The sequence below is a fragment of the Natrix helvetica genome, assembly GCF_964273705.1.
Source record: "Natrix helvetica genome assembly, chromosome: 8".
NCBI lineage: Eukaryota > Metazoa > Chordata > Lepidosauria > Squamata > Natricidae > Natrix > Natrix helvetica.
In genome coordinates, this window is record NC_138559.1 from 5,327,064 (window position 1) to 5,337,199 (window position 10,136).

The 10,136-nt window shown below is 44.9% G+C and overlaps 1 protein-coding gene across 4 annotated transcripts in view; it reads right to left on the minus strand.

Annotated features, from left to right (window-relative positions):
- Nucleotides 1-9,910, minus strand: part of PLAT (plasminogen activator, tissue type) — a 33,948-nt gene extending 24,038 nt beyond the window's left edge. The window contains exons 1-2 of one of the 4 annotated variants that reach the window (XM_081960782.1): nucleotides 9,712-9,732; nucleotides 36-132 (exon numbers count right to left, since the gene is read on the minus strand). In XM_081960782.1, the coding sequence (XP_081816908.1) occupies nucleotides 36-101 (66 nt within the window). In that variant the 5' untranslated portion in view covers nucleotides 102-132; nucleotides 9,712-9,732. Of the gene's footprint in view, nucleotides 1-35; nucleotides 133-774; nucleotides 972-4,377; nucleotides 4,526-9,711; nucleotides 9,733-9,851 lie in introns of those variants that run through there. The other 3 variants (XM_081960781.1, XM_081960779.1, XM_081960780.1) reach the window with 3 other exon arrangements.
- Nucleotides 9,911-10,136: the final 226 nt, after the last annotated feature.

Consider the following 10,136-nt stretch of genomic DNA (forward strand, 5'->3'; position numbering starts at 1 on the left):
AGAAAAACCCACCGATGGGCACATTGGCCTCTTACCTGGCACTGGAGCACGCCGATGGCTCCTGCCAGAAGAAGGAAGAGAAGAGTCTGTCCCAGGCTCATTTTATTCCCCTTTCAGCAAGCAAGAAAACCCCTAAAAGGCAACCAGGCAGAGTTGTTAGCGTAAGGAGGCAATGCAGCTGGCACAGATTTAATACAAGAGTCTTGGAGCTTCGATTGCAAGGCGGGGGTAGGGGGTGGGGGGAAGCAAATACACATAAGCTGGTTCTGGCAGAGGGATAATGAGAACAGATGGCTGGGGGAAGATTTCTCCTTAGTCAGCTGGAGACTGAGCAATGGCAGCTGCACAACAGCACATGGACACCTAGTTTAAGGCACCTAAGCTGATCTACTCGCACATCTTATCTCCATCCCATTAAATTGCCCTAGATCTGCCGTTTCCTTTCTGGTCTGGGTGTTGAAAGCAGCTTCCTTGGTTTTGGCTGTCTGTTGGTCTGGGTCTCTGGGGCTTCACTTGTGTGACTTATTCATCCCAGCCATAACAGACGTCCAGGGTCTTTAAGTCAGCTCCCAAAATTAAACCCTTTCTGATCTTGGCAAGGCAACGGGGCTGAATTTTGACTGTCCCGCCATCTTCATGTCACTGCAATAATTTCCCCAGGGCAAACGTTATCTTTCCTCGTGCTCAGTTTCCCCAATCTGAAAATCATCTTCTGCAGAAATCTTCTTACAGTTTTGTATGATGCATACCAATGTATAAGCAAACAACATCCACCCTGAAGAAATTTGAAGCTGGTGGGATCCACTGGGAAATGGAGGGATGGGAGATGACTGACGGATGAGTCACTTAGCCAGAAACCAAAACAGAAAAAAGAGATAAAGTTTTGAGTTCAAATAAGAATGGGTTTTGAGCAAAAGTAAACAAAGTGAAAACGAACAATTTCAGAGCTTCCAAAGAAGTCAAATAGGAGGGGAAAAACAGTCACAAGATTTTGAATTCCCCATTGTTCAACATCAAAGGTGCCAAGTTTTCTGATTAAGATGCAATTGGCCTGAATGGCTCCATCAATGGCTGTTCTCCAAAAAGGAGGGAGTGGGTGAGGCCAGAACAAACACAAACTTGGAATTAACCACCTTAAGGTAGGTCCCATCAAGAGTGGGATGGCGGCCTAGTGGTGAAGACTCTTGCCTCCCACTTGGAAGTTGGGGGTTCAATTCACAAGATTTGTTTTTCTCACCATGTACATGTATACCTCGGGACGAGACTGTGTTGTTTCTCTGTGTCATATACTATATGAGGGCATATACATAATTTTGTAGTTATTTATTTATTCTGTCATTGTTATATAGTGTATATTGGGAGGTGGGGGCTCTTTGAGAGCTGTATGCAATGAAATTTCATTTTAATGTATGCCGATTAGTGTACATTCAAAATGACAATAAAGTTATTCTGTTCTGTTCTGTTCTGTCCTAGGTTCTATTGAGAAATATGGGGTCATTGATTAGAAGATATTCTAATAGTTCACTTCTTTTCCATAGAATAATAGGATTGGAATGGACTTGAAGGCCTTCTAGTCCACTCCCTTGCTCAAGCAGGAAACCCTACGCTATTCTGGATGAAATAGCTGTCCGATCCTTTCTTGAAAACCTCCAGGGATGGAGCACCTACAACTTTGGGAAGCAAGTTGTGCCGTTGATTAATTGTTCTCACTGTCAGGAAATGTCTCCTTAGTTCTAGATTGGATTCTCTTCAATGATTGTCCACCTGTTACTTCTTATCCAGCACTCAGTGCTTAGAATGTAGGTTTAGTAGCTCCTATAGAAAAACCTCTCTGTGTGAGGGAGATGGGGATTCTTAAATATGAAATAAATAGATAAAATACAGAGCTGGCTCAGGGTTTCCACATCACCTGAATGCAAGATACCAAGCTCCAATGAAATGGGAACCCAAGGACAGAACTTGGTAGCTACTCTAGGACCAACAGGTGTTTAGTATTGATGGCTCTGTGGGAGCCAAGGGTCTTTTTGACAAGTGGGAGGTTGAACCGTCTGTCCCCAGTTCTTGCCCAACATCCTGAGCTCTGTGCCATGCAGGTCTTATACCTGTCATGCTGCAGGGGGTTCCTGATAGCAAGGAGTTATTTCTTTTACAGGTAGTCCTTGACTTATAACCACAATTGAGCCCAACATTTCTGTTGCTAAGTGAGACTGTTGTGAAGTCTTTCTCCCCCCCCCCCCATTTTACAACTGCTCTGGCCACTGTTGTTAAGTGAATCACTGCCATTGTTAAGTTAGTAACACGGTTGTTGAGTCTGATTTCCCCACTGAGTTTGCTTCTCAGAACGTCGCCAAAAGGGATCATACGACCCTGGGACACTGCAACCGTCCTAAATATGAGTCAGTTGCCAAGCGTCCAAATTTTGATCACGCAACCATGGAGATGATGCAACTGTTGTAAATGTGAAACACAGTCAGTGCTGCTGTAACTTTGAATGGTCACTGAGTGAACTCTTGCAAGTCAAGGACTACCTGTACATGTCCTGGCTGCTGTCCGTAATCATCTGGATTTTTGCAGGCCAGATATGGCGGCTCTACCTAGGATTACATGGAAGCGTCTGGCTAGGTTCTCCATCCCTGATGACAAAGTAGCATGCCTGTCCCGCATGGATTTTGAGAGCCGAGGAAGCCTTTCTCCTTTAGGTTAAAGTTCCATAATTCTACCATAATGTGCTACTATTCATAGCCTGAGCTTGGCCTCAGCTGGGCCAGTGGGTGAAAAGGCAGATATAAAAGTGAGCATTTTGCTACGTTCTTCATAAACCCTACTCTCACCTAACTGCAAACAGTCCTCAACTTACAATCACAACTGAGCCCCAGATTTCCACTGCTAAGCAAGACAGTCATTAAGCAAATCCTGACCCGTTTTATGACATTCCCTGCCACCGCTGTTAAGTGAATCACTGCAGAGGTCAAATTAGCAACACATTCATTAAGTGAATCTGGCTTTCCTGTGGATTTTGCTTGTCAGGTGGTCGCAAAAGTGGACGTTGCGACCATCATAAATAGGAGCCAGTTGCCAATGTCTGAATTTTGATCATAAGACCCCTGGGATGCTGCAGGGGTCGTGTGAAAAACGGTCGCAAGCCACTTTTTTCAGTGCCGCTGTAACTTTGAACGGTCACTCAATGAACTGTTGTAAGTCGAGGGCTGCCTGTACTGTCTAAGTCTACTGCATTTTGCCTCCGTGGTCTGCTTTGTGTTTTTGACGGATGACTCACAGGAGAGAAATTAACAAAAAAAACAAGAAAAAGGGACAATGTTACTCTGAAAAATAAGCCAGCTCAGCGTTCAAGCCTCAAAGGAAAGCTGCTTTGGATGAACGCAGAAGAGCCCAAAGAAGGAGCAGGGTGGGGTGAGCGCAATTAAACAGCTGTCCCAGTCAAATGCAAAAGCCCAGAAAGATGGCATTTTCTGCCGTTCAGAAACTGAAGGAGCTTTAAGGCTCTTTGGCTGAGCTAAGCCCAAGGTTAAGGAAACCCCAAGCAAGCCCCTGTTTGCAAAACATTCTGAGCTCAAAAAACATACACTGAAGACGGCATTTAATTTTGTTGTACCATCTGCAATGACACTAAAGTAAACTAACTAATTAACTAAAAGCAATAAACAGGCTAGTTTAACAGGCTGGGGAGGCTAACAGAATAACAGATTAGAAGTCTTCTAGTTCAACCCCTCCTTAGTTAGGGTTCAGACATCAGGCTGTGCCCGAAATAACTTGGCCCCATTCTATCTGAGCAGATGATACAAATCCAGCCCATTGTTTTAACCATCTTAGCAGAGCAACAAATTAGGGATTCAGAATCGGAGCAGAGGCAGCCCTGGGCTGGCTCCTGTGGTGCTGGCGAAAGGTGCATGATGTCCTTAGGCCACATTGACTGATGGCGCCACCTCCCGCCAATGTGAAGATTTGTACCGGCTCCCAGTGAAGTCTAACACTGGCCCTGGCATTCTGGTCTATGCTCCCAACCCTTTCAGCCTTTCACTGTGCATCTGTCCTTAGGCTGGGCCCATAGATTGCACAGCCCAACATGGCCAGCCAGCAAAGGCTTTCAATCACTGTTAGTGGGCAACAGATGAAGAGGGTTCAGCGGTCCATAGAAAGAATTAAAACAGGGAACAGTTCCATCATCTTTCCTTCCCTGTTTTGGTGTTGTGCTATCATTTTAAAAGGAAAGCAAATGGGCATGATACATTGTGCAGGGAAGGGAGGGAGGATTGAAGGGAGGATGGAAGGAAGGAAAGAAGGAAGGAAGGAAGGATCCTAGAATTAATAATGCAAGGAAGGCTAACATGACTAAAACCAAGTCTTCTTGAAACACACCTCTTGATGACTTCATGAATTCATCCCTGCAGTTTTCTTGGCAAAAAGAAAAAAGGAAAAGTGGTTTGCCAGAATCTTTTCTGGAATGTTTTATAAGTCTGATGAAAACCAATCTGGTTCATTTTCATTCCAGCTCCAGAAGGAATAATGGAGCATGGAAGTAAATAACTCCAGTGATTTGCAATCCAAATCCCTAGTGAATTGGAGAAGCAGAGGGAGGGAGTTCTGGTTCATTTTCCAGTAACTTGGACGTTTTTCTTTGTTTTGTTTAAAACAAAGAAGTCTTGTTTAAAGAACCAATTTATAGAAGTCAATTGTTGCCCTGGCTGCCTGTTCACTTCCTAAGATGAGGAGTGGAAAAGGGAAGTGGAATGTGCTTGGATTTTTTTTTAAAAAGAAAAAAGAAAAAAGCTCAACCAGGAAACAAAATACAGTAATCTCTCTCTTTTCTGTCTCACATCAATTATTTGCAGGATTCTTTCACTCTGTAAAGAAGGAAAGTCTATCCTTCCGTCCATCTGTCTGTCCCATTTTTGGACAGGGTGAGAAGACATCAAGGGGATATAAAGAAACAAATAAGATTGGAGGACAACTCTATCTTGAGTAACCCTATGACAGAGGACCCTGTGCGATCCTGAACATGCACATTCTGACCAATCAGGTGGGATGGGCCAAAACCACCAGAGAGAAGTCACTTGGCTGGAGATTTAAATCCCTTGCAGGGATTTAAAGGTGACAATCAGGGTGCTGACTTTTCCTTTAGCTCTTCTCTGGAACCCTAGGCTATCTTTCATGCCAAGAAAGCAGCTGTCCTCAAGCTGACCTGCTACTTGCTTTCATCACGGCCGCCAAACCAAAACCCTCCTGCTGTAAAGTACCCTAACGATGCCTGCTTCATAATAAGCGACCCAATATTGTAATACAAAAGCAGTGATTTATTAACAGTTTCATTAGGCATTCTTCATTAGGCATTTCTTATTCGCAGCCATCTTTTTTGCTTTCTTTATCTGCTTTTGAACTTTGCCTGTGTTTCTCTTCAGCCTGTCATAAATCACGTTATCCAATAGCTTCATTCATTTCAACCCAGCTACTGTAATCTGAGATCTGGCTCCGTCGCCGCTCTGCATGGAATGTCAACACAGAGAGTTCACAACTGCTCTCCACCAGCATAGCAGGGAATTTGGAAAATATCACAGATAAGCGAGATCAACAAAAGACCGAATGAGCTACTGCCTGACCTTGGCCAGCCCTTTCTCCAGTTTTCATATGCAGGATGACAAGGAAGCTTCCAGCAGTTACTGCTTTCCCCGCCCCGGTCGCCTTCATATTTCATTTATTTCTTTATTAAAATGTTGAGCACATGTTTCAATAAAAGGAAATTCAGGTGCGTGGAAGTGTAAGAAGGTCATCATTCTTAGCCAGCCTGCCCTAGTTCACACGGCCAAATTTTCTCCTGCAATTGACATTTTGGCAAAAAGTTGCATCAATTAGATGTCATAATGGAAAACGCATTGCTTGATCATTTAATTTGGTCAATCTTTTGTTTCTCTACACGTTAAAAGTAAATGGAGTGACCTTATTCATGTTAGGAGTATAACTTACCCGAAATATCACAAACCCAGCAAAAAAACAACACACACACAGACACAAACACACTGTCACCCTCCCGTGTGTTTTGAAGCATGGGGCAATCTGGGCAGCCTACGAATGAAGCAAGTGGGTTTTACTAATCCAGATTTAGGGGTTCCTGTGTTGGGCAGTTCAGTCACAGGGTGCATTCACAGATCTAACCAGATTACTGGAGAACTAACCAGGAACTTCTACAGCCCTGATGAAATTTAATGAGATGCTATTTTTTGTGGCTCATTGCGCTGTGCAAACCCAGCCTCTGGGTTTTATTTTGATTGTTGTTTGGGTTTAGAATTCAGTGCATTGTAGGAATCCAGAAAACACATGAACCAGCTGTGGGAAAGCACACAGAGGCGAGCTTGCTCTTTCCTCTTTATTTATTATTATTATTTCCATTCTAGCAAAACTTTGGAAAGAAATGACGTAAAGGGGCTTGGGATCCTGTCTATCTGTCCATCCCACAGCAGGATAATGTTATGAAAGCAGGAACAGAACTGCCACCAAATTTGACAGGGTGGGAGAAATAGAAGATCAGGCTTGAAAATTGCCAGGAGAAATGCAGAGGAAAACATTTTTTAAAAAAAAAATTATCCTGGGTATCCCTATTTGAACAGCAATAGCTCATAAGGCTGCCCCAGCTGCTACTTGCTTCTTCCTGGTCAGATGACCCACAGGGAAACTATTATTAAAGAGTGAGAAAGAATCCCCAAAGCTCCCCCTCCCTGGTTAAAGCCACCTTTGAGGCCCAGAAGAATGAGGTGTGATTCGCCTTCTGCCAAATAAAATAAATCCTCTCTTCACCTTTTTCTATTATAAATGAGAATACAATCCTGAGCACCCTTCAAACTACTTAAGGAAAGCAATTTCTTTAGAGATCTAATTTAATTTCTTTCTAGTCCCCTCTTGACTTCCCACTTGGCATTCCATCATTTCACCCAGATGTTTCGGTTTCCTGACACAGTAGCAGTAAAACAGAATTGGAAGGGACCTTGGAAGTCTCGTAGTCCAACCGCCTGCTCCAGCAAGAGACCCCATACCATCCAAATTGCTATCTTCTTGAAAATCTCCAGTGTTGGCGCACCTACAACTTCCAGAGGTAAGCCGTTCCACTGATTGTTCTCAGTGTCAGGAAACTTCTCCTTAGTTCTAGGTTGGATCTCTCCTTGACAGGTTTCCACCTGCTACTTCTTGTCCTGCCCTCAGGTGCTTTGGAGAATAGCTGACCTCCTCCTCTCTGTCAGAGCCCCTCAAGTACTGGAAGGCACTTATTGTGTCCCCCCCAGTCCTTCCCTTTGTTAGATTAGACATGTCCAGCTCTTGCAACCATTCATCACATGTTTTAACCTCCACAGTTTTATCCAAGACATGTTATTTTAGAATTAGACAATTTGGGACAGTTGAGATATTATCGGCTATACTGTAAATCTCACCTGGCTAGGGATGAATATGAATTAAATTAACTAGTTTTATTAAATTAATTAAAAGACCTTGTATCATACAGAGAGTTCGCAGGATAAGTAGGGATTTGAACTGGCTTTCCTTATACACCTAAATGGTTTACTCATGGAACTGCAAACCAGCCTAGTATATTCTAGCCCTATATAATATGTTCAGCCAGTCTTTGTGACTAATTTATGCTTGTGTCGTGCAAATTCAGAATTCAGGAAATTCAATAAATTACAGTTTACTGGGAATATTTTTTTAAAATTATGAGTAAGTTGCTTCTTGCCACTCCTGGTGGATAGCTTAGTTGGTTGGCTGACATACCTACCTTCCATAAAAGACCTATATCAAGTCTGGAATTGCTAAGAGGAACAAGGAAGAATCTCGAAGAAATGTATGGGACAGATTACTAAATACTCAGTGATTTTTCTTTTCTGGACACTAACTGACTATAATAGAATATGATTAAGGCTGTCATTCCTGAATTGATTTATTTTGTAATCTGAAGTCATTGGGCCAGTTGTAAAAGGATTTGGAGAAGACATTCCATCAGTCCTATGGACAGTCAATGTAAGTCTCACTTACAGGAAATACAGGATCATATTTCTTCCAGGGATGAAAGATGCCTTTTGGAGACCCACCCTTCTCACAACCAGTTTGGTCTAGTGGTTAAGGCATCAGGTTGGAAACCAGGAGATGAGTTCTAGTCCCATTTTAGGCATGAAAGGCAACTGGATGACTTTGGGCCAATCACCAGGAGGCAGTGAGTTCTAGTACTGCCTTAGGCACAAAAGTTGGCTGGGTGACTTTGGAGCTGGTCCAGCCCAACCCACCTCACAGGGGAAAAGAGGAGGAAGAAGGAATGTTATCTATCTTCACTGCTTTGAGTTACTTATAAAGTAATAGAGTTGGAATAAAATCAATCAAACAAATAAATAAATATACTCTGAACCAGTGGTCACCAACTGCAGACCACTGGTGGTCGGCGAGAAAACTTTGGTGTTCTGCAGATAAATTTTTGTATTTTTGCATTTTTATATTGCACTCATCCTCAAGCTACAGCCCCTGGGACAGATATGGCCCTCAAGTAATCTGGCCCGCACATGGGAACACAAGGCTGCACTGCCCACCTCACCCCACCCACCTGCCTGCCCCCACCCTTCGGCCAAGCACAAACCTCACCTTGAGTAGCGGTCCCTTCTGTTCTTATTGGGCAGTGACAGTTTAAACACAAAATGCATACTATTTTGAAAAAGACATACAGAGATGAATCTGGCGGTTGTGCCAATAAATGGACCAGCTTGGCTGGTTAAGGGTCCCAAACTCTTTTTTCTTTTCTTCTCCTCCTTAGATGCGTTAGAGTTTATATACTACCCATCCCACTTTCTACCACTGAATCCAGAAGGCCCACTCAGACAGAAGAGGCTCCATTCATTTCCCTCCATTAGCCAAAGCTGTGATCTGGTTAAGCCTGTGACTGGTTGATCTGGTTAAGCATGTGTCTACCTCATATGCTTAACCAGATCAAGTGAAGATCTAAGGGGAGCCTGAATGAGGCTCTAGATCAGAGGTGTCCAACCTTGGCAACTTGTGTGGACTTTGACTCCCAGAATTCCTCAGCCGGCCCTGAACCTGGATATCTGCCTTTCATCAGTCTGATGCCTGGCTTAGATAAATTAGGGGTTTGGGAGCACAATTCCTTAAAACTGGTGAAGGCCGGCTGCTGGTTCTGGGAGTTGCAGTTACAACTAATCTGTAGAGTAGCAGCTTGGCATAAGATTGGGCTAAAACCAGTGTCCAACCTTGGCACCTTTAAAGCCTGTGGACTTCAACTCCCAGAATTCCTCAGCCAGCATGGACAAGACCTTGTTCTAGGTTTTGCATACTGCATTCCCCCCCACACACACACACATCCCTATTCAATTCATCTAAGACTGGATGGATTGTGCAAATCTAAACCCTGGTGTGCTTTCTTTCACCCTATTTCCTTTAGCACACTCCTAGTTTGTCAACTCCAGGTGTTGGTGGCCAGAGAAGAAGAAGAAGAAAGGGCATCGGGCTGTATGATTGCACCTGCCATCAGTCCTCAGCTCTGAAACAGGAAAAGGAGGCACACCCTTTTCGGAGCTAAGACCATGGCTCAAGCGGAATCTAACCCAACCGACGGTACCCCGCGTTGTTTGCCTGCAATTCGCACACACGCACACCCATCGCCCAGCCAAAGCGCAGCGCTAAACCCGAATCGCAAGTTGTTTCTCCCACCTTCCACAGCCGGGAACGGGGCTCGGGGCGTTTCAGGCCGGTGGCAGGCTAGAGGCGCCCCGTCCCCGATCCTGTCCGCCTTCCCCTTCTCTTTCTGCCCGGGCCGGGTTGCAAAGTAGCCGGCGCGCAACAGCCGTTACCCGCCTTTGTGCCGAGGATGCCTCCGGTAAGCTTGTCCGCTGGCTGCCGGTGCTGGGATGCCAGAGCTCAGCCGGCGCTCCGGCTTAAAACTGCTGCTGGAGGGCGGAGGCTCTCTGCGAAGGGGCGGGCTTGCCGCAGTCCGCGCAACCGGGCTGTGGGGGTGGGCGGGGGGGCTTCTCCGGGCGGCGGCGGAAGCAAGCGGGGCTCAACCCGACGGCCACACCGGGGATGTGGGCAGCGCCCCCGCAGCAAGCCTGAGGTGGGGTAGGGGAAATCCAGAGGAA